Consider the following 27,129-nt stretch of genomic DNA (forward strand, 5'->3'; position numbering starts at 1 on the left):
GTCCGGGCGGGAGGGGCAGAGCACCCACGGTGGACGGGGGAAGCTGTTCAGGGCGGGGGACCGGGGGGACCCCGGCGTTGGGGGGGCGGGGGGGGACCCCGGCGTCCGGGCGGCCTTACCCTGGGCGCGGCGTGCGGGGCCGGACCCGCCGGTGGACCAGGGCAGCCCCGAGGGCCCCGGCCAGCAGCACCCCGACCAGGGCCCCGGCCACCACCCAGGCCAGGAACGGGGGGGGCCCGGCCGGCCCCGAGGCCGGCGCCCCGGTGGGCGCGGGCGTGCCGGGGAAGGTCGCGGCGGGCGAGGCCGGGGGGGACGCGGTGCCGGGGGGTCCCGTGGCAGCGGGGGGCTGCAGCTCGCCGGCCCACGGGGGCCCCATGGCCACGGGAGACGCGCCCCGAGACGCCAAACCCGTCGGGGCTGAGTCATGGGGCGGCGGGGCCGGGGGCGGGCGTGCGCGGGCGCGTGTGTCCCGGGGGGCGCTCGCGGGGACCCCGGCGGGGGCGGCAGCGCCGGGCACACGCGTGTGCGGGGGGCGCGCGGCAGCGCCGGGACTTTCCGGGCGGTTTCTGGTAAAGTCGCCGGGGCGGAGCCGGGGGGGCCCCGGGGTCAGCCCGGGACACACGCGTGTGCACACGCGTGTGCGGGACACGCGGTGCGGGGCGGGCTGTGGCCGGCGCACGTCTGCAGGCGTGTTCACGCGTGGGGGGTGCGGGACGCGGGGCCCCCCCCTGGGCGCGAGGGGGGGGGGGGGCGGCTGGGGGCGGGGGATGCGGGAGGACCGGTGCCGCACCCGGACGGCCTGGTCCCCGCCCAGGGGCGGGGCCGCTCGCGGGGAACCCCCCGCCCCCCAGGGGTCCCCGGGGCGGGGGCGGGGCCGGGGCGGGGGGGGGGCGGCCCCGGGGCCCCCCCCGGCGGAGGCGGCCCCGAAAGTCCCGTCGCTGCCGGCGGGGAAGTCCCGGGGTCGCTTCCGCTCCGCAGCGGGACCCAGGCGTCCGGGAGGGGACCCCGGCGTCCGGGGGGGACCCAGGCGTCCGGGGGGGGACACACACGGGACTCCGGCCCCCCCCATGGCGGAGGAGCTGCCCGTGGACCTGCGGACGCGGCGCGGGGCCCCCCCCGGGCCGGGCCCCCCCGAGGCGTCGCTGCCGCTGCGGAAGCGGCGCTCGGCGATGCAGGGGGTGATGGAGGGGCCCCCCCCGGGGCGCGGCCCCCCCCCGGGGAAAGCGCCCCGCGGCGCCCCCCCCGCGCCACCCCCCACCGCCTGCCCCCCTCCCGGCCTCGGCCTCGGCTTCCACCCCCCGCCTGCCGCCTTCTTCTCAGGTGAGACCCCCGCCCCCCCCCGCGGACGGCCCGGAGGGCGGGGTGGGGGTGCGGGTCCCCTGGACGCCGGGGTCCCTCCACTGACACCCGCCGCGCAGGGCTGCGGGGGGAGCTGCCGCTGCCGCTGCTGGGGGGGTCCGGAGCGGGGCTGGCGGCCCCCCCGGGGGTCCTCGCCCTCCCACCCGCGCCCCTGGCCCTGCTGGGACCCCCCGAGACCCAACTGGCCGCCGATATCGCCGCCGCTACCGGGCAGGACGAGGACGGTGACACGTGAGTCGAGGACCCCTGCCGTGGGACCCCCCCCCCCCCCGTGGGGTGCCTTCAATAGGGGCCCCCCAGGAGGACCCCCTCGGCGACCCCCCGACGGACACCCTGTCGTGGGAAGCCCATAATGAGCCTCCCGCCGGGACCCCCCAGCGGGCCCCCTCCCCATGCAGACGCCCTGGTTAGGACCCCCCCTCCCGCGGGACCCCTGTGGGGACCCTCCAGCGGGGACCCCCCAATGACCTCCCGTGGGACCCCCCTCGGGGACCCCTCGCTGCCCCCCCCCGCCCCCCGCGGGGAATCCCCGGCCCTGCCGGGCTGCCCCGGCCCCGCCCGCCGCCGCGTGACGTCACTGCCCCGGCCCCGCCCCTTTACTGGAAGCGCGGGGGGGAGGGGCGGTTTCCTCCTGCCCCTCCCCCCCAGGTGCCCGTGACACCCCCCCCTCCGCGTCCCCTCGTGTCCCGCGTCTCCCCCAAACCGCTGGTTCCTCCCTGGAGACGGCGACACCCCCCCCCGCGACCCTCCACGTCCCCCCGTGACCCCGCGTTCCCCCAGGGCGCCGCAGGCCCGTGACCCCCGGTGACCCCACGTCCCCCGTGTCCTCCCAGGGCGCTGCACATCGCCGTGGCCCAGGGGGCCGTGGGGGCCGCCCGGCGCCTGGTGGGGCTGTTCCTGCAGGGGGGGCAGGAGCTGGACGTCTACAACCGCCTGCGGCAGGTGGGGGCGACGTGGGGCGCGACGTGGGGAGCGAGGTGTGGGGTGGGGACATGGGGCCGTGGTGGGACACGGGGTGGGGGGGGGGAGACACGGGGGAGCTGGATGTTGCTCGCCCCTCGCACACCCCTCGCACCCGTCCCGCGGAGCCTGGGGCGCCCCCGGCACCCCCGCGCGCCCCCGCCCCGCGTCCCGCGCCCCTCTGCGCCCCTCGCACGTGCGTCGCAGCCCCCTCGCACGGCTGGCGCACGCCCTCGCGCGCCCCCGGTGCCTGCCCGAAGCCTGCGCGCCCGGGCACGCCCTGACACGCCCTGACACGCCTGCGCAGACCCCCCTGCACCTGGCAGTGATCACGGGGCAGCCGGGGCTGGTGCGGCTGCTGGTGGCACACGGGGCCTCGCCGATGGCGCTGGACCGGCTGGGGCGCACGGCCGCCCACCTGGCCTGCGAGAGCCGCAGCCCCCGCTGCCTGCGCGAGCTGCTGCGCCCCGGGCCCCGGGGGGACCCCGACCTGCAGGCCCGCAACTACGAGGGTGAGCACCCCGGGGCAGCGGGCTGGGGTCCCCGTGCTGCGGCACCCCGAACTGGGGGCATGGGAATGGGGGGATGGGGGCACGGCGGTGGGGCACGCAGGAGCGGGGAGGCACAGGAAGGGGGGGCCCGATGGGGGGAGCACCGAGATGGGGAGGGCGATGGGTGGGCACAGAACGGGGGGAGCAAAATGGGGGAGTACAGAAGGGGGGTGTGTGCGATGGAGAGCACTGAAATGGGGAGGGCCATGGGTGGGCACAGAAGGGGGGACAGCGGGGGGGCATGGAAAGGGGGGTGCAGTGGATGGCACAGCAGGGGCCAATGGGGCTGTCCAAACAGGCTGTGCTGCCCCAAACCTGCATGGGACCTGGGGCTTGGGGCGGGGCTCAGGGGGCTGGGCCCCCCCCCCCCCCGACACCCCGGTACTGCTCCCCAGGCCTGACCCCGCTGCACGTGGCCGTCAGCTCGGGCGCCCGCGAGAGCGTCCTGCTGCTGCTGGAGCACGGGGCCGATGTCGACGCCGTGGTAGGGCTCGAGGGGCCCTGGGGGGCTGGGGGCACGGAGGCAGAGCTCCATGGGGGGGGGGGGGGGGGAGGAGCTCAGGGGGTCCTGGGGGGCTTAGAGGGCTTTTGGAGGGCCCTGGGGGGGGGCATTCAGGGGGTCTGGGCTGTGTTGGTGTGGGGACGTTGGAGGAGGCTGAGGGGCTTCAGGGGCCCTGGGGGAAGCGGGGCCCAGAGGGGCTGGGGCAGGGCGGGTGTCGGGGGGGGGTTTGGCGCCCCCTCAGCCCCCCTGCCCGCCGGGCTCCCCCAGGACATCAAGAGCGGCCGCTCGCCGCTGCTGCACGCGGTGGAGAGCAACAGCCTGGAGATGGCCGAGCTGCTCATCCAGGTGGGCTCTGGGGGGTCTCTGGGGGCTTTGGGGCATTCGACTTGCTTGGGGGAAGGGGGGCGCTTTGGGGGGCTGCGGGGGCGTTGGGGCTGCGGGGGGCTGTGAGAAATTGGGGGGCCTGCGGACGCTGAGTGGGGGGCAGTGGGGGGGCTGTGAGACATTGGGGGGCTTGGGGGGTGGGGATGCAGCGGGGGCCGGGGGTCCCAGGGCTGATCCGGGGTGCCGGCAGCGGGGCGCCAGCGTCAACGCCCAGTCGTACGCGGGGTGCACGGCGCTGCACGCGGCGGCGGGACGGGGGCTCCTGGGGGTCCTGCGGCTGCTCCTGCGCAGCGGCGCCGACTGCGCCCTCAAGAACTACCACAACGACACCCCCCTGGCCGTGGCCAGCAGCCGGCAGGTGGGGGCCTGTGGCGGGGGAGCAGGGGGCGCAGTGTGGGGTTGGGGGTGCAGGAGGGGGGTGCGATGGGGGGGTTGGGGTGCAATGGGGCATTGGGGTGCAGGATTAGGGTGCGAAGGGGGAGTTGGGGTGTGGGAGTGGGCTGCAACGGGGGGTTGGGGTGCAGTGGAGGTAATGGGGTGCAGGAGAAGGGTGTAATGGGGGTTTGGGGTGCAGTGGGGGGGTTGGGGTGCAGGAGAAGGGTGTAGTGGGGGGTTTGGGGTGCAATGGGGGAGTTGGGGTGCAGGAGAAGGGTGTAATGGGGGTTTGGGGTGCAATGGGGGGGTTGGGGTGCAGGAGAAGGGTGTAGTGGGGGTTTGGGGTGCAATGGGGGATTGGGGTGCACGGGTAGGGTGCAATGGGGGGGTTTGGGGTGCAATGGGGGGCTGGGATGCGGGGGGGCAGGGTGCTGGGGTTTGGGGTGCAGTGGAGGGGTTTGGGCTACAGGGGGATTTGGGGGGACATGGGGGGACACGGTAGGGGGTGCTGGGGAAGGATCTGGGGATGCACTGGGGGGACCGGGGGATTGCAGAGGTGGGTTTTGGGGTGCATGGGGGTTTGGAGGGGCTCCCCTGTGCTGACTCCGGCCTCCCCCCAGGTCATCGACATCCTCCGGGGAAAGGCTTCACGGCCCCCCACTGCCCCCTCCAGCCCCCCACCCCTCCCCGATGGGCCCCCCCAGGCACCCAACGGTGAGGGGGGAGGGGCTCTATCAGGTTGGGGGTTCCAGGGCACTGGGGGGGGTCAAGGGGGGCATCAAGGCTTTTGGGGGTTGTCTCTGGTGGGGGGGGAAAGGGGGGCCCCGAGGTTCGGGGAATGTCACTGGGGGTCTTGAGTGGTGGGGGGGTTCGTGGGGAGCCTGGAGAGGGCTCCAGGGGGGAGTTGGGGATGTCTGGGGGGGGGCATTGAGGGGTCCTTGGGGGTCCTGGAGGTCCCAGCGGGTCCCTCAGGGGGTCTGGGGCGTCCCCGGGAGATGGAGGTCCCCGGGGGGGTTGGGGGTCCTCCCTGACTGCCTCGCTGTCCCCCCCAGGGCCGTCCTCCCCCGGGTCCCCCCCGGCCTCCCGCAGCCCCCCCCGGACCCCCACCGCGGCCAATCAGAGGGCGGACTCCGCTGAGACGGCCAATGGGGTGCAAGGTCTGGGGCCCTGCCTGGGGGTGAAGCATGAAGGTGGCGGCGGACAGCCAATGGGATGTGCCGGTGGCCCTGCCCTCGCCCTGCCATTGGCCAATGCTCACCTGGACCCTGCCCGCCTCTACTCAATGGTGTCCCCCGGCCGGGAGGCCACAGCCAATCCCCTTGCGCCGCGGCCCTTCCACCAGCCAATTGTCTCGCTGGGCCCGCCGGCCAATCAGGGGCCGGTGCAGGCAGCCCAGATGGACCAATCGTGGACGCCGGCGGAAGGGGGCGAACACCCCCCCGAGCCCCCCCGGCTCCGCGCGCGGGAGGGGCGGGGCCAGGCGGGGGGGGGCAGGTGACGCCCCCGGCCCTCGGCCTCCAGGGGGACACGCGGGGACCCCCCCGGAGCGGGGACCCCCCCCCGGACTTCTCCCGCCCAGGGCCCCGGCGTCCGGGAGCGACCCCCGTCCCCATCCACGAGCATTAACACCCCCCCGGCGGGGGAGGCGCCGGTCCTGTAACCAGGCGAATTAAAGCGGTTTTGGGTACAAACCCTCGGGGGCGGCGCTGAGGCGGGGAGAGCGGGGCTACAGCCAGGGCCGGGGCTGCGGCGGAGGGCACGGGGAGGGGGCGCGGAGGGGCCGGTGCGAGCCGAGGGAGCAGCAGAGAGAAGGTGAGCGGGGCCGCGCGGTCGGTCGCCTGGCGGCTGCCGGGGAAAGCCGGAAGGGGGCGGGCCGCGGGGTCCGTGTCGGCGGCGCGGAGCGGCGGGACCGGGGGCAGAAGCGGCTCCGCGGCGGGGCCGGGCGGCGGCGGTGCTGCGCTCGGCGAGGATTCCGGGTGCGTGGGGGGGTGTGTGTGAACAAGGGTGTCCCCGAGGGTCGGAGAGCCCCCCCGAAATAGTCCCCCCTGAAAGAGTCTCACCGAAAGAGCCCCCCCCAAATGCTCCCCGCCCCCCCCGAAACAGTCCCCCCCGAAACAGTCCCCCCCGAAACACTCCACTTTCTTCTAACCTCTACTTCCCTGCGGCCTCCCACTTCTTTTTGGCCTCCTGCCAGGGCTTGCCCTCCACTTATTTCTGGCCTCTACTTTCCCCCGGCTGTTTTGGTGGGGACTACTTTGGGGTAAAATAAGACAAGTTGGGGAAAAATCAGGTGAATATGGGAGGAAATTAGGGAACAAATGACACAAATTTCTGGGTAAAACACAGAAAAATTATCAAAGTTAGGAACACTTGGGGCAACTGGAAGAAAAACTACAGGGGGGTGAGTAAAGGGGGCAGCAGGTAATTTCTATATCAACTGGGGCAAGTAATGGGGGGGGGGCGATTATCAGGCAGGGCATAGGTTTTAAAATCTAAGCTCAGCCGTAAGTTGTGAAGCCCCAGCGACCATCTGGGTTCCCGAGATTTGCAGTTTTTCAGCTAGAGTTCAGGGTTTAGAGCTTATTGTTAAATAGACGGGTCTAAATCCTGAGATGATAAACTTTGGGCTGTTGATCCCGTTGAGAAAGGCGCCCACACTGCACGAGGTATTGGTTAAAATTCCATTGATTGAACTGAATGGCAGAAGGAAAAGAGGTTAGCGTGGATAGTTCTGTGTCCTTCAGGTGCTGGGAACTCTGATTTGCACGGAACCAGAGGGACCTTCCATCCAGGCACGGCGTACCCTGCAGATCCCCTCTGTAGGGAGGTTCCACTGATGTCTTGGTCTTTAGAGCTCATAGAGAATTTTCTTAGAAGAAAATAGTTCTATTCATGATTTCTGTCATCAGACAAGAGGATGTTCACAGGAAGACCTGCTGCTCCACTTTACGATGAAGACGTGCAGGTGCTGTAATCAGCAGTGCCAAGTGGGAGCTGCGTGCGGGCTCCTTTGTGACGGTCGGCCGAGTTCGTTTGTCAGCGAGGGATGTGCAGAGCACGGCCCGGGCTGGAAGGAGAAGCTCTGCACGCAGCATAGCCCAGCTCAGGCCTGCAGCTTCTCAGGTTAACCGCTTTGTGGGTCGCTGGCTCGTGGATCGTAATGGTCTCCCGGCTAGGCTCCCCACGATAACCTTCCGACCGCCCGGCGTTCGGCCCTGCGCTCTGACCCGAGGTCCGGGTTTGGTATCGGGCTGGCACGATGCCCCAAGTCAGACTGCTGAGGTGGCGGGTGACCTGAGAGCTGGGCAAGTTTCCCGCAGAGTCCTAGTCGAGGGATAGGGCAGAGGAACAAACAGGTGAGGTCAGGCGTCTTCCTCTCAAAGAACAGAGCTGACTCCTGTCCCCAGAGGAAGAAGCAGGGCGGGAGGCTCACAGCTGCTCACTGCCTGGTGGCAGCGAGGGCTGCAGCAGGAGCCGACCCTTCCCCACCAGACTGATGAAGGCTGCTCCAGTAATGACTCTGAAGGGGTCGCTGGGGAAGGGTGAGCATCCCGGCACCGAGCCTCGCGGCAGACTCGCTCCCAGGTGTTAGGCGCATTAATTAATAAAGAGTTGCTTTCTTCTTTACCCTGGTGGCTGCGGGTCCTGCAGTCCCTCCACGTTCCGTGAGAAGGGCCTGAGGACAGTACCCAAGGGAGGGGGGCGCTACCTCTTGCTTCTGAGCGAGTGGGAGCTGGTCCCAAGGTCTCTTAGACCCTTTTTGGGTCCCTGGGAGGTCCCAGAGAACTCCCGCACTGTTCACAGGGCTGCTGTGGGTTTCTGGACACTCAGGGCTGTTGGTGGCATTTCCCATTATCCCAGGAGGCAGTCAGCCCCTCTCAGGGCTGCATGAGGTCCCCGGGCTGCTCCTGACCTTTCCTACAGCACCCTGAGGTGTCCCCAGTGTGTCTGGGGCAGAGGGCTGGGGCCCGTGAGGGTGGTGCTGGGAGACAGGGATTCTGTGTGCCACTGGGCCTTCTGCTTTTGGCTGGCCGTGCCTCCCAGTCACCCCTTTGCCCTGTCATCCTCTGGTGTTTTTCTTCTTTTTGTTGCTCCCCATAGCTGTCAGTTTGTTCTTTTCCCCTTAAAACTTACCCTTTTTCTTTTTTGTGCAACCCAGGACTTCTCCTTTTCCCTTGGGCAAGCTGCTCTCGGGAGCTGGGGCCCACTCTGCTGCCCTGGCAGCCCCAGCTGTCCCCGGTGGGGCTGATGGTGATGGTTCCTGTTCCCGAGCAGCTACAGCTGTGGACTGGGAGGCTGGGGACGGAAAGTCCCAGGTGCAGCCGCGGGGCTCACAGCCATGGCCCCTCTCCATCCGAGGCACTGGAGCGGAGCAGGGGCTGTGCAGCTCGGGATGGCTGCGCAGGGTCTGTCTGGGACAGCGGAGCTGCTGCCGAGCGTCGCCTGCCGGGACGGGGCCTGTGACCGCGACCGCAGAGGAAGGAGAGCCGGGGCTGGAGGTGCGTGCTCGGGGCTGGGGGGTCCCGCTGGGACGGGGGAGCTGTGCTGGGAGCGTGAGGAACCGCTGGGGTGAGGGGTAGCCTGGAGCCGTGGAAAGGGGGAGGGGGGGCACCGGGGGCGCACCGTGGCTGCCTGCGACCGACCCCGGTTCCGCTCCTCCTCTCTCGCGGACCCCCCTTCCCCACAGCCCTGCCCTGCGCCTCCGGCACGGTCCCGAGCTGCTCCAGACCCCCACCCCGCGGGCGACCTCCCCCTTCCCACGGGTCCACCCAGACCCAGGTCCTTGCCAGCACTACGCCAACCCCTCAGGGAGCCCCCACCGCCCCCCTCCAGGAGAGCCCCTGCCCGGTGCCCTGGCCCCCCCTGCAGAGCGGCGGGAGGAGACAAGGGCCGTGTAACGCTTCCCTCCTCTTTTCAGGTGAACTGCCCTGGCTGCGAGCCCGCGGTAAAGACAAGAGGAAATGTTGGTCAGCCAAGGTGACGAACACAAGATCCAAGGTACTTCTGCCTCTGGAGAGGAAAAGGTTTGTTTCCTTCGGCAGGGAAAGCGGCTCCTCTGAGCCCGGGGATTGCGTGGGGGCGGGGCTGTAATGCGCGGGGAACGGGGGTGACCGGGCACCGAGGGGAGACACGGCCTGTGGGCAAAATGGGAAACGTGGCCCTGGGAAAATGGCCCTGGAGAGGGGCCGGGCTGCACTGGGCTTGGAGGGGACGTGGCCGGGCACGGCTCCCCACGGGGGTCCTTCAGCCTGGGGGGTTTGGGGTGCGGCGCTGACGGTGCTGGAGAAGGAAAACCTGAAGCGGCACTAAGGAAGTGATGCCCTGCCTGTGCTGGTGCTGCCCCGCGGAGAGGTGGGGCCGGGCCCTCTGCAATTCCTAAGCGCTTCCCAGACCTGCCCGTGGGGCTCTGGGGGTGCAGGGCTGTGGGGTGGCTGCATTGCCCCCCACCACCCCTCGGCATCGCGTGTGGGGACTGCGGAGGGGGTCAGAGAGCAGACGGGGTGAGCTGTGCTGTGGGCCAGAAATGGAGGCAACGTTTTGCGTTCCTGGGGCTTGAGAACAGACGCGTGGGGCTGATTGTGGGGCTCAGAAACAGGTGGAGTTGTATGGCTTTGGGCTCAGAAACAGAGGTCAAGTCGTGCATTTCTGGGACTTGAGAAGAGGCTCAGCAGCCAGGTTTTTGGGCTCAGAAACAGGCGCTAAGGCGGCTGGTTTAGGGGCCAAAAGCAGAATGCAGTTTGGCTGGTTTTGCAGGCAGGTGAGAGGCGGAGGGGTGTGGGAGGGCCCTGGGGGCTGCGGGGGACAGGAGGGGGTGGGGGTCGGGGTGGCATGGGACCCCGAAGCTCGGGAGGCCGGCGTGCACCAGGCCAAACTCCACGTCTGAGGTGGTCTCTGGGGGGAAACGCGCCTTTCAGACCCTACGTGCCCTCTTCGAGTTCAGCAATTCTTTGTACGCTGCTTAGAATAATTATGAACTGATTAATAATACAAAGTAATGAATGCTTAGAGAATGTGCAAGGAGGATGTTTAGTCCTAATGCTCAGGTTCTGACAGTGATTGATTTACAGCCTTGTCAAAAGCCCAAGCTGTTGCCGGTAGCTGGAGCCCGTGAGGAGAAAGAGCTGAAATCAAGCGGAGTTTCAGTGCAGAGCTGAAGCGTCACCGAGCCAGACCTGCAGCCAGCAGGAGCTGGAGCGAGACGGGGCGTCCGCTGTCTGGAGCCGGCATTAGCCAGAGCCACGATTCTCTGCGGCTGTGAGGAGCAGGAGCTGCGCTCAGCCGGGGTGTCGACTGGCTGCAGCACCCCTTGGCTCGACGGCCCCCCTGGCACGGCTGAGGAGCGGCCAGGCGCAGGCAGGGCTGTCCCCAGCAAGGAGCTGCGGGCAGCAGGGAGGAGAGTCGTCCTGCTGCCAGCGGGGAACCCGGCCTCTTCCCTCGGGGATTAAACCCATGTGGAGGGTCTCTCCCGGTCCCGTTCCCGAGGGCAGAAGGGAGGTAGGGGTCCCCCGGCTCTCCTGAGGCGCAGGCGAGGCGGCAGCACAAGGTGTCAGCGTCTCCACGGTACCTGGCAAAGGGGAGAGAAACCGGGGTCAGAGCTCCCTGGGTGCCCAGCCCCGCACGGCTCCTCTGGCGGAATCCTCCCCTGTCTTTTCACTGCTGGGACGCTGTGACAAATAGGTTAATTTTTTGCCTCCTTTTTTCCCGGTGTCACCTCCTGTGTCACGTGAAGAAAAGCCTGGATGGGTTATTGCAGTTCAAGGGCACTACAGATAGATACTTGTGGTGGTTTAGCCCCTGCCGGGGTCTGAGACCACGCGGCCGCTGCCCCTCCCCCACAAAGGGAGTGAAATACAAAGCCCCAAGACTGAAATAAGGGAAGGTTTAACACAACAATGCAATAGCAACACAACCAACAATAACAATAACAGTAATAGTGATAGCAATGAACAGAGCAAAATAGCTACCAAATACAGCAGTTTGAAGCACGATGTACAAAACCACGAGTGCACCGCGCTCCCGCGCCAGGAAAAATGTGACCTGCCAGGATGTGACGTCCGCATGGTATCTGAATAACCCGGCTAGAGCTCCCCCCCACTGCTGGGGAAACTTAACCCTATCCTGGTTAAACCAGGACAATACTCCACAGCAAACCAGCAGAAAAGACAAATTTGCTGCCAGTGCAGAAAAGCTGATGAAAAATTGCTGTATGATGAAAAAATGATGTACTTGGCAGTAGAAGTCATCACCAACAAGACTTTTCACTGTCTTTAAAATAAAAAAAGTCACTTTCCTTCCAAAGCACATTTTCCAGAAGTTGATGGCGTCGCTGGTCTTTGGGTTCTCAGCTGTAACAGTCAAGACACATAAAAACATGTTCCCCTGCAGTGCACCCAAAAGTGTTACTAAATCTGCCAGGCCCTTCTGGTAGCCTTCTGCACTGCAGCACTGGGGACTTGATTTTTTTTTTTTCCCTCCCCAAAACTAAAACCATATGGGGCATCTTTTATCTCCCTAATTTTTCTATTATAGATTAAACTTAAAATGGTATAATTTATGAATTGACATGCATTGTTTCAATTTTTTCTGGCCTCTACTTCCCTGCAGCCTCCCACCCAGGTTTGACCTCCCACTCTGTGTCAGTCTCCATTTTTTCCCGGCCTCTACTTCATTCTGGCCTCCCACCCCTTTTTGGCTTCCACTGTATTCCAGCCTCCACTTTTTTCCAGCCTTTAATTCCCTGCAGCCTCCAGCCCTGTTTCAGCCTCCACTTTTTTCCGGCCTCTAATTCCATCCAGCCTCCCACCCCATTTTGGCCTCCCACACCATTTCAGCCTCCACTTTTCTCCGGCCTCTACTTCCCTCCAGCCTCCCACCCGGTTTTGACCTCCCACCCCTTTTCGGCCTCCATTTTTTCCCAGCCTCTACTTCATTCTGGCCTCCCACCCCATTTTGGCCTCCCACCCCCTTTCGGCCTCCACTTTTTTTCTGGCCTCTACTTTCTTCCGGCCTCCCACCCCTTTTGGGCCTCCCACCCCCTTTCGGCCTCCACTTTTTTCTGGCCTCTACTTCCTTCTGGCCTCCCACCCCCTTTTGGCCTCCCACCCCCTTTTGGCTTCCACTTTCTTCCAGCATCCACTTCTTTCCAGCCTCTACTTCCCTACGGCCTCCCACTCCCCTTTTAACTTCCACTTTATTGGGGCCTCCATTTTTTTCCCAGCCTCTACATTTCTGCAGCCTTCCACTGAGTTTTGGCCTCCACTTTTTTCCAGACTCTGTTTCCCGCCAGACTACCACCTTGTTTCTTCCTCCCACCACATTTTGGCCTCCACTTTTTTCTGGCCTCTACTCTCTTCCGGCCTCCCACCCCGTTTTGGCTTTTACTTTTTTCAGGCCTCTACTACCCTGCAGCCTCCAGCATTGTTTCAGCCTCCACTTTTTTCTGGCCTCAAATTCCCTCCAGACTCCCACCCCCTTTTGGCTTCCACTTTATTCCAGCCTCCATTTTTTCCTGGCCTCTACTTCCCTGCAGCTTCCCACCCGATTTTGACCTCCCACCCTGTGTCGGCCTCCATTTTTTCCCAGCCTCTACTTCCTTCTGGCTTCCCACCCCGTTTTGACTACCACTGTATTCCAGCTTCCACTTTTTTCCAGCCTTTACTTCCCTGCAGCCTCCAGCCCTGTTTCAGCCCCCACTTTTTTCCGGCCTCTAATTCCATCCAGTCCCCCACCCCATTTTGGCCTCCCACCCCATTTTGCCTTCCACTTTATTCCAGCGTCCATTTCTTTCGTGCCTCTACTTCCCTGAGGCCTCCCCCCCCCCCCCCCCCCCCCCCCCCCCCCCCCCCCCCCCTTTTAGCTTCCACTTTATTGCAGCCTCCACTTTTTTCTGGCCTCTAGTTCAGGCCTCCCAACCTGTTTCGGCGTCCCACCCCCTTTTGGCTTCCACTTTATTGTGGCCTCCACTTTTTTCTGGCCTCTGTTTCCTCTGGTCTCCCACCCCGTTTTGGCCTCCCACTCCCTTTTTGGCTTCTACTTTTTTCAGGCCTCTACTTCCCTACAGCCTCCCACCCTGTTTTGCCCTCCACTTTTTTCTGGCCTCTACTAGCTTGTGGTCTCCCACCCTGTTTTGGCCGGTTATTGTTTCCACCCGGACCCTATTCGCGGTTGCACCTGCCGCGGGTCACTGTTTCCACCCGGACCCTATTCGCGGTTGCACCCGCCGCGGGTCACTGTTTCCACCCGGACCCTATTCGCGGTTGCACCCGCCGCGGCTCACTGTTTCCACCCGGACCCTATTCGCGGTTGCACCCGCCGCGGGTCACTGTTTCCACCCGGACCCTATTCGCGGTTGCACCCGCCGCGGGTCACTGTTTCCACCCGGACCCTATTCGCGGTTGCACCCGCCGCGGGTCACTGTTTCCACCCGGACCCTATTCGCGGTTGCACCCGCCGCGGGTCACTGTTTCCACCCGGACCCTATTCGCGGTTGCACCCGCCGCGGGTCACTGTTTCCACCCGGACCCTATTCGCGGTTGCACCCGCCGCGGGTCACTGTTTCCACCCGGACCCTATTCGCGGTTGCACCCGCCGCGGGTCACTGTTTCCACCCGGACACTATTCACGGTTGCACCTCCCGCGGGTCAGTGTTTCCACACAGACCGCACTCCAGGTTGCACCGCCTCCTGCACACTTTTTCCACACCGATTCTATTCCAGTTTAAAACCCACATTACACGTTACAGCTTAGTAACACCTTTCAATTACAACTGTAGGTTACAGCTTACACTGACACCTTAGGGTTACAGTTACACTGTACACCTTAGGGTTACAGGTTAGAGTTAGGGAGTGGACTCGGGCGTGGGCTCTAGGGTTAGGGGGTGGACTCGGGATGGGCTTAGTGTTAGGGGGTGGACTCAGAGGTGGGCTTAATGTTAGGAGGTGGAGTCGGAGGTGGCCTTAGAGTTAGGGGGAGGACTCAGGGGTGGGCTTAGATTTAGGGGGTGGACTCAGAGGTGGGCTTAGAGTTAGGGGGTGGACTCGGGGGTGGGCTTAGTGTTAGGGGGTGGACTTGGGGGTTTGCTTAGGGTTAGGGGGTGGAATCGGGGATGGGCTTAGTGTTAGGCTGTTGACTCAGGGGTGGGCTTAGAGTTAGGGGGTGGAGTCGGGGATGGGCTTAGGGTTAGGAGGTGGCCTCGGGGGTGGGCTTAGGGTTAGGGGGTGGAGTTAGGGGTAGTCTTAGAAGTACGGGGTGGACTCAGGGGTAGGCTTATGGTTAGGGGGTGAACTCAGGGGTGGGCTTAGACTTAGGGGTTGGGCTCAGGGGTGGGTTTAGGGTTAGGAGGTGGACTCAGGGGTGGTTTTAGGGTTAGGGGGTGGAGTCGGGGGTGGGCTTAGGTTTAGGGGGTGGACTCGGGGGTGGGTTTAGAGTTAGGGGGTGGACTCGGGGGTGAGTTTAGAGTTAGGGGGTGGACTCGGGGGTGGGCTTAGGGTTAGGGGGTGGAATCGGGGATGGGCTTAGAGTTAGGGGGTGGAGTCAGGGGCGGGCTCTAGGGTTAGGGGGTGGAGTCAGGGGCAGGCTCTAGGGTTAAGGGGTGGAGTCAGGGGCGGGATCTAGGGTTAAGGGGCAGAATTGGGGGTGGACTCTAGGGTTAGGTGTTGGGGTTAGGGATTAGGGTCAGGGTCAGGGGTTAGGATTAGGGGTTGGGGGTGAGGGTTTAGGGTGATGGTGAGGGGTTAGGGGTTAGGGTGAGGGTGAAGGTGAGGGGTTAGGTTTTAAAAAAATAAAATTGGAGGCCGAAATGGGGTGGGAGGCCAAAAAGGGGTGGGAGGCCAGAAAGGTGTGGGAGGCTGGAGAGAAGTAGAGGCTAGAATAAATTGGAGGCCGAAAAGGGGTGGGAGGCCAAAAAGGGGTGGGAGGCTGGAGAGAAGTAGAGGCTAGAAAAACCTTGGAGGCCAAGTGTGAGTGGGAGGCAAAAAAGAGTGGGAGGCCAGAAAGGGTTGGGAGGCCGGTGAATAGTAGAGGGCAGAAAAAATTGGAGACTGAAATCGGGTGGGAGGCCAAAAAATGTTGGCTGGCTGGTGATAAGTAGAGGCCAGAAAAAAATTGGAGGCCAAAAGTGAGTGGGAGGCCAAAAAATGGTGGGAGGCTGGTGGTAAATAGAGCCTAGAAAAAAATTGGAGGCCAAAAGTTAGTGGGATGCCAAAAAGGGGTGGGAGGCCAAAAAGGGGTGGGAGGCTGGAGAGAAGTAGAGGCCAGAAAAAATTGGAGGCCGAAAAGGGGTGAGAGGCCAAAAAAGAGTGGGAGGCAGGAGAGAAGTAGAGGCTAGAAGAATTGGAGGTTGAAAAGGGGTGGGAGGCCAAAATGGGGTGGGAGGCCCAAAAAGGGTGGGAGGCTGGAGACAAGTAGAGGCCAGAAAAAAAAGGAGGCCAAAATGGGGTGGGAGGCCAAAAAGGGGTGGGAGGCTGGAGAGAAGTAGAGGCCAGAAAAAATTGGAGGCTGAAAAGGAGTTGCAGGCCAAAAAATGGTGGGAGGCTTGTGATAAGTAGAGGCCAAAAAAAATTCGGGGTTGCACCTGCCGCGGGTCACTGTTTCCACCCGGACCCTATTCGGGATTGCACCTGCCTCGGGGTCACTGTTTCCACACAGACCGCACTCCAGGTTGCACCTCCTCCTGCACACTTTTTCCACACCGATTCTATTCCAGTTTAAAACCCACATTACACGTTACAGCTTAGTAACACCTTCCAATTACAACTGTAGGTTACAGCTTACACTGACACCTTAGGGTTACAGTTACACTGTACACCTTAGGGTTACAGGTTAGAGTTAGGGAGTGGACTCGGGCGTGGGCTCTAGGGTTAGGGGGTGGACTCGGGATGGGCTTAGTGTTAGGGGGTGGACTCAGAGGTGGGCTTAATGTTAGGAGGTGGAGTCGGAGGTGGCCTTAGAGTTAGGGGGAGGACTCAGGGGTGGGCTTAGATTTAGGGGGTGGACTCAGAGGTGGGCTTAGAGTTAGGGGGTGGACTCGGGGGTGGGCTTAGTGTTAGGGGGTGGACTTGGGGGTTTGCTTAGGGTTAGGGGGTGGAATCGGGGATGGGCTTAGTGTTAGGCTGTTGACTCAGGGGTGGGCTTAGAGTTAGGGGGTGGAGTCGGGGGTGGGCTTAGTGTTAGGGGGTGGACTTGGGGGTTTGCTTAGGGTTAGGGGGTGGAATCGGGGATGGGCTTAGTGTTAGGCTGTTGACTCAGGGGTGGGCTTAGAGTTAGGGGGTGGAGTCGGGGATGGGCTTAGGGTTAGGAGGTGGCCTCGGGGGTGGGCTTAGGGTTAGGGGGTGGAGTTAGGGGTAGTCTTAGAAGTACGGGGTGGACTCAGGGGTAGGCTTATGGTTAGGGGGTGAACTCAGGGGTGGGCTTAGACTTAGGGGTTGGGCTCAGGGGTGGGTTTAGGGTTAGGAGGTGGACTCAGGGGTGGTCTTAGGGTTAGGGGGTGGAGTCGGGGGTGGGCTTAGGTTTAGGGGGTGGACTCGGGGGTGGGTTTAGAGTTAGGGGGTGGACTCGGGGTGAGTTTAGAGTTAGGGGGTGGACTCGGGGGTGGGCTTAGGGTTAGGGGGTGGAATCGGGGATGGGCTTAGAGTTAGGGGGTGGAGTCAGGGGCGGGCTCTAGGGTTAGGGGGTGGAGTCAGGGGCAGGCTCTAGGGTTAAGGGGTGGAGTCAGGGGCGGGATCTAGGGTTAAGGGGCAGAATTGGGGGTGGACTCTAGGGTTAGGTGTTGGGGTTAGGGATTAGGGTCAGGGTCAGGGGTTAGGATTAGGGGTTGGGGGTGAGGGTTTAGGGTGATGGTGAGGGGTTAGGGGTTAGGGTGAGGGTGAAGGTGAGGGGTTAGGTTTTAAAAAAATAAAATTGGAGGCCGAAATGGGGTGGGAGGCCAAAAAGGGGTGGGAGGCCAGAAAGGTGTGGGAGGCTGGAGAGAAGTAGAGGCTAGAATAAATTGGAGGCCGAAAAGGGGTGGGAGGCCAAAAAGGGGTGGGAGGCTGGAGAGAAGTAGAGGCTAGAAAAACCTTGGAGGCCAAGTGTGAGTGGGAGGCAAAAAAGAGTGGGAGGCCAGAAAGGGTTGGGAGGCCGGTGAATAGTAGAGGGCAGAAAAAATTGGAGACTGAAATCGGGTGGGAGGCCAAAAAATGTTGGCTGGCTGGTGATAAGTAGAGGCCAGAAAAAAATTGGAGGCCAAAAGTGAGTGGGAGGCCAAAAAATGGTGGGAGGCTGGTGGTAAATAGAGCCTAGAAAAAAATTGGAGGCCAAAAGTTAGTGGGATGCCAAAAAGGGGTGGGAGGCCAAAAAGGGGTGGGAGGCTGGAGAGAAGTAGAGGCCAGAAAAAATTGGAGGCCGAAAAGGGGTGAGAGGCCAAAAAAGAGTGGGAGGCAGGAGAGAAGTAGAGGCTAGAAGAATTGGAGGTTGAAAAGGGGTGGGAGGCCAAAATGGGGTGGGAGGCCCAAAAAGGGTGGGAGGCTGGAGACAAGTAGAGGCCAGAAAAAAAAGGAGGCCAAAATGGGGTGGGAGGCCAAAAAGGGGTGGGAGGCTGGAGAGAAGTAGAGGCCAGAAAAAATTGGAGGCTGAAAAGGAGTTGCAGGCCAAAAAATGGTGGGAGGCTTGTGATAAGTAGAGGCCAAAAAAAATTCGGGGTTGCACCTGCCGCGGGTCACTGTTTCCACCCGGACCCTATTCGGGATTGCACCTGCCTCGGGGTCACTGTTTCCACACAGACCGCACTCCAGGTTGCACCTCCTCCTGCACACTTTTTCCACACCGATTCTATTCCAGTTTAAAACCCACATTACACGTTACAGCTTAGTAACACCTTCCAATTACAACTGTAGGTTACAGCTTACACTGACACCTTAGGGTTACAGGTTAGAGTTAGGGAGTGGACTCGGGCGTGGGCTCTAGGGTTAGGGGGTGGACTCGGGATGGGCTTAGTGTTAGGGGGTGGACTCAGAGGTGGGCTTAATGTTAGGAGGTGGAGTCGGAGGTGGCCTTAGAGTTAGGGGGAGGACTCAGGGGTGGGCTTAGATTTAGGGGGTGGACTCAGAGGTGGGCTTAGAGTTAGGGGGTGGACTCGGGGGTGGGCTTAGTGTTAGGGGGTGGACTTGGGGGTTTGCTTAGGGTTAGGGGGTGGAATCGGGGATGGGCTTAGTGTTAGGCTGTTGACTCAGGGGTGGGCTTAGAGTTAGGGGGTGGAGTCGGGGATGGGCTTAGGGTTAGGAGGTGGCCTCGGGGGTGGGCTTAGGGTTAGGGGGTGGAGTTAGGGGTAGTCTTAGAAGTACAGGGTGGACTCAGGGGTAGGCTTATGGTTAGGGGGTGAACTCAGGGGTGGGCTTAGACTTAGGGGTTGGGCTCAGGGGTGGGTTTAGGGTTAGGAGGTGGACTCAGGGGTGGTCTTAGGGTTAGGGGGTGGAGTCGGGGGTGGGCTTAGGTTTAGGGGGTGGACTCGGGGGTGGGTTTAGAGTTAGGGGGTGGACTCGGGGGTGAGTTTAGAGTTAGGGGGTGGACTCGGGGGTGGGCTTAGGGTTAGGGGGTGGAATCGGGGATGGGCTTAGAGTTAGGGGGTGGAGTCAGGGGCGGGCTCTAGGGTTAGGGGGTGGAGTCAGGGGCAGGCTCTAGGGTTAAGGGGTGGAGTCAGGGGCGGGATCTAGGGTTAAGGGGCAGAATTGGGGGTGGACTCTAGGGTTAGGTGTTGGGGTTAGGGATTAGGGTCAGGGTCAGGGGTTAGGATTAGGGGTTGGGGGTGAGGGTTTAGGGTGATGGTGAGGGGTTAGGGGTTAGGGTGAGGGTGAAGGTGAGGGGTTAGGTTTTAAAAAAATAAAATTGGAGGCCGAAATGGGGTGGGAGGCCAAAAAGGGGTGGGAGGCCAGAAAGGTGTGGGAGGCTGGAGAGAAGTAGAGGCTAGAATAAATTGGAGGCCGAAAAGGGGTGGGAGGCCAAAAAGGGGTGGGAGGCTGGAGAGAAGTAGAGGCTAGAAAAACCTTGGAGGCCAAGTGTGAGTGGGAGGCAAAAAAGAGTGGGAGGCCAGAAAGGGTTGGGAGGCCGGTGAATAGTAGAGGGCAGAAAAAATTGGAGACTGAAATCGGGTGGGAGGCCAAAAAATGTTGGCTGGCTGGTGATAAGTAGAGGCCAGAAAAAAATTGGAGGCCAAAAGTGAGTGGGAGGCCAAAAAATGGTGGGAGGCTGGTGGTAAATAGAGCCTAGAAAAAAATTGGAGGCCAAAAGTTAGTGGGATGCCAAAAAGGGGTGGGAGGCCAAAAAGGGGTGGGAGGCTGGAGAGAAGTAGAGGCCAGAAAAAATTGGAGGCCGAAAAGGGGTGAGAGGCCAAAAAAGAGTGGGAGGCAGGAGAGAAGTAGAGGCTAGAAGAATTGGAGGTTGAAAAGGGGTGGGAGGCCAAAATGGGGTGGGAGGCCCAAAAAGGGTGGGAGGCTGGAGACAAGTAGAGGCCAGAAAAAAAAGGAGGCCAAAATGGGGTGGGAGGCCAAAAAGGGGTGGGAGGCTGGAGAGAAGTAGAGGCCAGAAAAAATTGGAGGCTGAAAAGGAGTTGCAGGCCAAAAAATGGTGGGAGGCTTGTGATAAGTAGAGGCCAAAAAAAATTCGGGGTTGCACCTGCCGCGGGTCACTGTTTCCACCCGGACACTATTCGGGATTGCACCTGCCTCGGGGTCACTGTTTCCACACAGACCGCACTCCAGGTTGCACCTCCTCCTGCACACTTTTTCCACACCGATTCTATTCCAGTTTAAAACCCACATTACACGTTACAGCTTAGTAACACCTTCCAATTACAACTGTAGGTTACAGCTTACACTGACACCTTAGGGTTACAGGTTAGAGTTAGGGAGTGGACTCGGGCGTGGGCTCTAGGGTTAGGGGGTGGACTCGGGATGGGCTTAGTGTTAGGGGGTGGACTCAGAGGTGGGCTTAATGTTAGGAGGTGGAGTCGGAGGTGGCCTTAGAGTTAGGGGGAGGACTCAGGGGTGGGCTTAGATTTAGGGGGTGGACTCGGGGGTGGGCTTAGTGTTAGGGGGTGGACTTGGGGGTTTGCTTAGGGTTAGGGGGTGGAATCGGGGATGGGCTTAGTGTTAGGCTGTTGACTCAGGGGTGGGCTTAGAGTTAGGGGGTGGAGTCGGGGATGGGCTTAGGGTTAGGAGGTGGCCTCGGGGGTGGGCTTAGGGTTAGGGGGTGGAGTTAGGGGTAGTCTTAGAAGTACGGGGTGGACTCAGGGGTAGGCTTATGGTTAGGGGGTGAACTCAGGGGTGGGCTTAGACTTAGGGGTTGGGCTCAGGGGTGGGTTTAGGGTTAGGAGGTGGACTCAGGGGTGGTCTTAGGGTTAGGGGGTGGAGTCGGGGGTGGGCTTAGGTTTAGGGGGTGGACTCGGGGGTGGGTTTAGAGTTAGGGGGTGGACTCGGGGGTGAGTTTAGAGTTAGGGGGTGGACTCGGGGGTGGGCTTAGGGTTAGGGGGTGGAATCGGGGATGGGCTTAGAGTTAGGGGGTGGAGTCAGGGGCGGGCTCTAGGGTTAGGGGGTGGAGTCAGGGGCAGGCTCTAGGGTTAAGGGGTGGAGTCAGGGGCGGGATCTAGGGTTAAGGGGCAGAATTGGGGGTGGACTCTAGGGTTAGGTGTTGGGGTTAGGGATTAGGGTCAGGGTCAGGGGTTAGGATTAGGGGTTGGGGGTGAGGGTTTAGGGTGATGGTGAGGGGTTAGGGGTTAGGGTGAGGGTGAAGGTGAGGGGTTAGGGTTTAAAAAAATAAAATTGGAGGCCGAAATGGGGTGGGAGGCCAAAAAGGGGTGGGAGACCAGAAAGAATTGGAGGCCGAAACGTGGTCGGAGGCCAAAACGTGGTGGCAGGCTGGATGGAAGTAGATGCCATTAAAAGTGGAGGCCGAAAAGGGGTGGGAGGCCAAAACAGGGTGGGAGGATGGAGGGATGTAGAGGCCTCCCACCCCGTATTGGTCTCCCACCATGATTCAGTTTGAAATTTCTTTTGGCCTCTACTTCTCTCCAGCTTCCCACCCCTTTTCGCCCTCCCACCCCATTTCTACCTCCACTTTTTCTGGCCTGTAGTTCCCTCTGGCCTCCAACCCATTTTGGCCTCACAGCATGATTTTGCATCCACCTTTCATGGCCTCTACTTCCTTCTGGCCTCCCACTATATTTTGGCCTTCCGCCCTGTTTCAGCATCCACTATTTTATGGCCTCTACTTTGCTCTAGCTCCCACCCTGTTTGGGCCTCCCACCATGGTTCTGCCTCTCATTTTTTCTGCCCTCTACTTCTGTCTGGCCACCCACCCCATTTCGGCCTCCACCTTTCCCGGCGTCTACTTCCCTCCATCCTCCCACCCCGTTTCGGTCTCTCACTCCATTTTGGCTTCCACATTTTTCTGGCCTCTATTTCCCTTCCAGCCTTCCATTTTGGCCTCCCGCAGCTTTTCCGCCCCCTCCTTTATTCAGGCTTTTATGCGCTCTTTGCACTTCCGACACTTTGTCGCCCACCGAGCCCTTTTTGTTTCTCTCACCCCTTTTGGCACTTCACAGTTTTCTGCCCCGTACTTGCCCTTCAGCCTGTCACCTATTTTCGGTCTCCACTCTTTTCTGCCCTCCGAGTCCCCCCGGGACTCCTGGCATCAAAGGCCAAGGGTTCAACGGTAACCGGGCTCAAACATCCGGAGAGGCCCCGCCACGGCCGAATCCAGAGAGGCCCCAGAAAGGGAAAGAAGAAGAAAATCACGGCCATCTCGGCAGCACCCGCCTCCCACCGCAGGAAGAGAGAGCCCGCTCTGCGGACGAGGAAGGAGCCCTCTTCACGGTCCGCGGCGGGCCAGAGCGCCGGCGAGCGCCGCAGGGTCCGCGCGCGTCACCCAGAGCGCGGCACGGCCACGCGGCGCACGAGGGAGCGCGGCTACGCGTACGGGAAGCCGCGTCTTCCCTTCGGGGCCCCGTCGCAACTCTCACGCATTTCGGGCTCTCCCCCGGCCCCCTCTCTCTCCCGCACCGCCGTGATTTTTTTGCTTCCCTTTACCTCTGCTCTCCTTCTTCTCTCCCGCTCCCTCTTATTCTGTCTTCTGCTACCTCTCCCTTTTTCTTTTTCTCTAGACGCCTTTGTCCCGCTTCCTCTCCTTCTGTTTTTTCATCCTCCGTCTCTCTCCCGTACCCCAGCACCGGTTTTTTCCTTTTTCGATTCTTCGTCCCGTTCGGCATCGGCATCTTTTCGCCCGCGGCGTCTATTCGTTCGGCATCTTATCGTACGTCTCTTTTCGGTATCCGGTATCCCAAAGACGTGCGTCGTCAGCTTAGATCTCTTCTCGAGTTTTTCAGAGAAGAGGATCGCCTTCATCTATCGTCTAGGCATCTCCTATGTTTTTTTCTGTTAAGTTTGCATTTTTTTTTTCGTTCTAGCAATTTAGGCGTCAGGCCGCTTCATACGCTTTCCGATACATTTCAGGGAATTCCACATTTTTTTGGTGTTTTCTGTCCTTCGGGACTCTTAAGGGAGTCAGTCGGAGAGACGGTCAAGGTCACTCCGAATCGTCGGCGACGCACAGTAAATAATTTATATCGGAACCGGTGATATTTCCGAGAAGGAATTCTTATAGGATCTAGTTCCGCTTCGTTCTTTAGCGCTCTCCGGGACACGGTTCCATTATCACAGAATCACAGAATCAACTAGGTCGGAAAGGACCTCGAAGATCATCCAGTCCAACCATTCACCTAACACTGCCAGTTCCCACGTACACCATATCTCTCGGCGCTATGTCGACCCTACTCTTAAACACCTCCAGGGATGGGGACTCTACCGCCTCCCCGGGCAATCCATTCCGCTGCCTAATAACCCGTTCTGTAAAGAAATACTTCCCGACATCTAGTCTAAACCTTCCGTGGCACACCCGGAGGCCACTCCCTCTCGTCCTATCGCTTGTTATTTCATTAAAGAGACTCATCCCCAGCTCTCTGCAACCTCCTTTCAGGTAGCTATAGAGGGCCATGAGGTCTCCCCTCAGCCTCCTCTTCTCCAGACTAAACAACCCCAGTTCCCTCGGCCGCTCCCCGTACGACACGCGCTCCGGACCCTTCACCGGCTTCGTTGCCCTTCTCTGGACACGCTCGAGTAATTCAATGTCCTTTTTGTAGCGAGGGGCCCAAAACCGAACACAGTAATCGAGGTACGGCCTTACCAGCGCCGAGTACAGGGGCAAGATCACTTCCCTGTCCCCGCCGGCCACGCTATTTCTGATACGGGCCAGGACGCCACGGGCCTCGTCGGCCACCCGGGCACACTGCCGGTTCACGTTCAGCCGGCTGTCGATCGACACCCCCAGGTCCCTCTCTGACCGGCAGCTCTCCAGCCACTCCTCCCCAAGCCCGTAGCGCCACCGGGGGGGCTTAGGCAGCACGCGCGGTCTCGCCGGAAAAGACGAGTCACCCCGCGGCATTTCGGTTTTCACGTAGGAAACTACAGCGCCTCGTTTTGGATAACGATATTATTATCGCCTTTAGCCGACTACTTCCCCACGTAGCTTACCACGATATCTGTCTTTTTCTATCTATACCCCAGAAAAACTAGGTTTCATTCCCGTCCCGGTCACATCGCCGACACAATAGACTTAGCGAAAGAGCGGATATCGTCGTATCCGGTAAGGGTCGCTTTCTTTCTACGGCATTTTGCAGGTCACAAACTTAAGGCAGAGGAGAAAACTCCCAGCTGCTCCCACAGGTGCCTTTATGCCTTCCGGTGGTTCAGCCCTCCCCTTTCCCAGGTGATCGTGGTCAGGGTGGTGGGTGGGGCCTGGGGTATATGAGCCACAGCCTCTCATCAGGGAGCTCATTCTGCTCTCGGGCCTCTCTGAGGTCAGCGCTCTGGTGTTCTTCAGAGTCAGCGGCAGATTTTGAGCCGAGGAAGCTCTTCATTCTGCTCTCGGGCCTCTCTGAGGTCAGAGCTCTGGTGTTTTTCAGAGTCAGCGGCAGATTTTGAGCCGAGGAAGCTCTTCATTGTGCTCTCGGGCCTCTCTGAGGTCAGCGCTCTGGTGTTCTTCAGAGTCAGCGGCAGATTTTGAGCCGAGGAAGCTCTTCATTGTGCTCTCGGGCCTCTCTGAGGTCAGCGCTCTGGTGTTCTTCAGAGTCAGCGGCAGATTTTGAGCCGAGGAAGATCTTCATTGTGCTCTCGGGCCTCTCTGAGGTCAGCGCTCTGGTGTTCTTCAGAGTCAGCGGCAGATTTTGAGCCGAGGAAGCTCTTCATTGTGCTCTCGGGCCTCTCTGAGGTCAGAGCTCTGGTGTTCTTCAGAGTCAGCGGCAGATTTTGAGCCGAGGAAGCTCTTCATTGTGCTCTCGGGCCTCTCTGAGGTCAGAGCTCTGGTGTTCTTCAGAGTCGGTGGCAGATTTTGAGCCGAGGCAGCTCTTTGGGCAGGTGTGTTTTAATAATCACAGAAATAGAGGTACCTGAGACAAGAGTTTCAGCATCAGTCAAGGTTCAGCAGTGTGTATAGTAGGAAGTAAACAGGTACATAGTGGGTTTTTATCAGGTAAGTAATTTTGTATCCGCGGGGCGGGTAAAACAGTTTAATAGCGTACACTTACATCTTTTCTTTTCATTCTAGATACATTGCATTTTCCTGACTTCATCGAAGACGGGACCTCGGTTTTTTCCCTAGCGTCGCCGTATACATCGTAAGGCGTCGATATCATCCACATAAACGTGACCAAAGGGGAGAGGACGGAGCGAGGGTCAGAGCGAGCATCTCGTAAGCATCCGTATACGGAGTTGTAGCCTTTCTCAGAAAAACGGCGGGGACGTTTTAGCGTTCGTCAGGAAAGAGTCAGGGACGTAAGGCACGGAGTCTTTCGGGATCCGGGACGGCTCATCGCGTTTCCCGATCGCCCGCAGAGCGCCGTATCGTCTCGCGGGCGCAGCGTAGGCAGCCTTTGGAATAGGATGAGCATTTGAGGCGAACCGGGGCAGCGGAGAGGAGGGGCACGGGCCCGGCGTTTTCCCCCGAGCGCAAATATAATATTCCATCTTTTGAAATCACAGGCGCCGCGAGCGACGACGGCCACGGCATCCGACACCGAAAGCGGCACGGAGCGGGCGAGCCGAAAGGGCCACGCTTTCGAGGAGGAGGGCGTCGCGGAAGAGGGCCGCGTCGGCCGACACGACGCCGACCGGTCGCTCGCTTCGCGGACGTTCGGTGGACGACGCGGAGGAACCCGGCGACTCGGGAGCGTCCCGGTCGGCCGACGCGGTCGTCGCGGAAGACGGTCCGGCATCCGGCCCTCTCGAAGCTAAGTCGAGGGTCCAGGGCGGGAAGGGTCCGGGAGGAAGGGACAGGGTCGGGAATCGCAGGGAGGGCTTTTCGAGGTGGCGTAGGGGAGAGGACCGTCCGGGAGCGGCGCCCCAGGCGCCCGTAAAGGGAGCGAGTCACTTTTCGGCACCAGAGTACCGTGGTCAGGGCAGTTCCAGCCCGCGTCCGTGTCGTCGTGTACTTTGCGCGTTCCGCGTTCCGTATCTTATACCGTGCCGTCCTCAGGTCTAGACGTCTCCGTAGGTCTTTGCGATCGTCAGGCATCTCGATAGCCCTCCCGAGAGTCTCGAGTACGTCCCCTCGTCGGCACGGCACCCGTCGAGCCCTTCTCGTCTCGCGATTATAACCGGAAGCGCGGATCCGTCCGGCGCGCGTCGCGTCGAGGACGTTCTCGAGCGGTCGTCTCTCGCAGGGGCGAGCTAGGCGGCGCCCCAGGCCGTGCTTTCGAGCGTCATTTTGGCACCCGGTAGTCTTCCGGGGTTTCGTCCCCGCATCTTATGACTTAAAACCCGGCTTCTCACGCATCCGTCGTTCCGGTTTTGACGGTAACTTCGTCTCACGGGCCGCAGCGGTCGCCTCTCATTTCGGGGCCGCCATCGCGGCGCCGTAGGCCTTCTCCGCCGGCGGCATCTTCCCTACGGCCGTCGTTCTCGTCGCTCGCCATCTTCTCGCGTCACTCGTGGCGTCCGCGTTCGGCGTCTGTCCGCGTCCGGGTCGGACCCGTCCCGCCCAGGGGTTTAGCCGTAGTAAAGATGAGGGGAGCGTGTAGTAACGCATCCATCCGCCCGGACGCTTTGGGCGAAGACCGTGCGGTCCATCTCCGGGCGAGTAGCCGTAGAGAGCCTTCACGGTTATTTTCCTCGCGTTCGGCAGGCATCAGAGGGCGGACTCTGGCTCGCAGGGAGCGGGCGATCGAGCGGGTCAAACGAGCCTTAGCTTGCACGTGAGGCTCGGTACTTAGGATTTTGGGTATTTTAGCAGTAGCCAGAAGGGAGATGGAAAGGAAAGACAAACCTTTGGTCTCGTAAAAGTCTAGGTTAACGCCGAGATGCCTTTCCTTACAGGGTTCGGGTCGTTTAAGCGCAAAGCGAGAAGCCGCTTCACGACGGGCGACGGAAGAGGTCAGAGGATCCGCGGGACCGGCGGCTCCGAGGGGCTCACGCCATTCCGGTTTTATTTTCTAGGCGCGAATCGACGCGTGAAGCGGGATACCCGCGCCCTCGGACTTCGGCGAGGCGAGCGATGACCGGCGTGCCCGAGCGGCAGTTCTTCAGGTGTCATAATAGTATCGTAGCTAAAGTCATACCCCGTTTGAATAGCACAGGCGGCGACCGGGCCTCGGCACGGCGAACGGAAGAATCCGTCTCCGAGCGGCCGAGGTAAACGAGCAGGGGAGAGGAAGCTCCGCGAGCGAGCCGAGGATCGGGGCGGCATCTCGCCGCGCGCTTTTACCTCTTTCTTTTGCAGGTGCCGCGCTCCTTCCCGGAGCGTCGACGCCGCAGAGTCACGAGCGGTTTGAGAAAAGGCGAGAGAGTCGTCAAGCGGTCCGCCGGGACCCGAATCGCCGAGGATCGCGCGGCCATACGAACGACCGTTCGCCTTCGCTTTCGCGGGCGTCGCGAGGTCTCCGCTCGAACGGCGGAGGCTTCGAGGCGAGTCGTCGGAAGA

The 27,129-nt window shown here is 61.4% G+C and overlaps 1 protein-coding gene across 2 annotated transcripts; it reads left to right on the top strand.

The window, feature by feature from the left end:
* The first annotated feature begins 919 nt into the window (after positions 1–919).
* On the top strand, positions 920–11,430 carry BCL3 (BCL3 transcription coactivator). 2 transcript variants are annotated; one of them, XM_074857676.1, is made up of 12 exons: positions 920–1,320; positions 1,419–1,590; positions 2,193–2,301; positions 2,627–2,831; positions 3,266–3,354; positions 3,640–3,717; positions 3,947–4,114; positions 4,752–4,845; positions 5,184–5,943; positions 7,041–8,630; positions 9,050–9,155; positions 10,200–11,430. In XM_074857676.1, exons 1-9 carry the CDS (start codon positions 1,068–1,070, stop codon positions 5,627–5,629), a joined length of 1,614 nt encoding a protein of 537 aa, XP_074713777.1. In that variant the 5' UTR covers positions 920–1,067; the 3' UTR covers positions 5,630–5,943; positions 7,041–8,630; positions 9,050–9,155; positions 10,200–11,430. The 2 variants fall into 2 exon arrangements, with proteins under 2 accessions (XP_074713777.1, XP_074713778.1); XM_074857677.1 differs by having other exon boundaries at positions 8,291–8,630.
* The last annotated feature ends 15,699 nt before the right edge of the window (positions 11,431–27,129 follow it).

This window comes from Strix uralensis, unplaced genomic scaffold (assembly GCF_047716275.1).
Source record: "Strix uralensis isolate ZFMK-TIS-50842 unplaced genomic scaffold, bStrUra1 scaffold_258, whole genome shotgun sequence".
Taxonomy (NCBI): Eukaryota; Metazoa; Chordata; class Aves; order Strigiformes; family Strigidae; genus Strix; species Strix uralensis.

Coding starts and splice junctions, on each gene's coding strand:
- BCL3 (XM_074857676.1), top strand. CDS start 1,068: ATGGCGGAGGAGCTGCCCGTGGACCTGCGGACGCGGCGCGGGGCCCCC. Junction 2,302..2,626: donor TCTACAACCGCCTGCGGCAG/GTGGGGGCGACG, acceptor ACGCCTGCGCAG/ACCCCCCTGCACCTGGCAGT. Junction 3,718..3,946: donor TGGCCGAGCTGCTCATCCAG/GTGGGCTCTGGG, acceptor GGGTGCCGGCAG/CGGGGCGCCAGCGTCAACGC.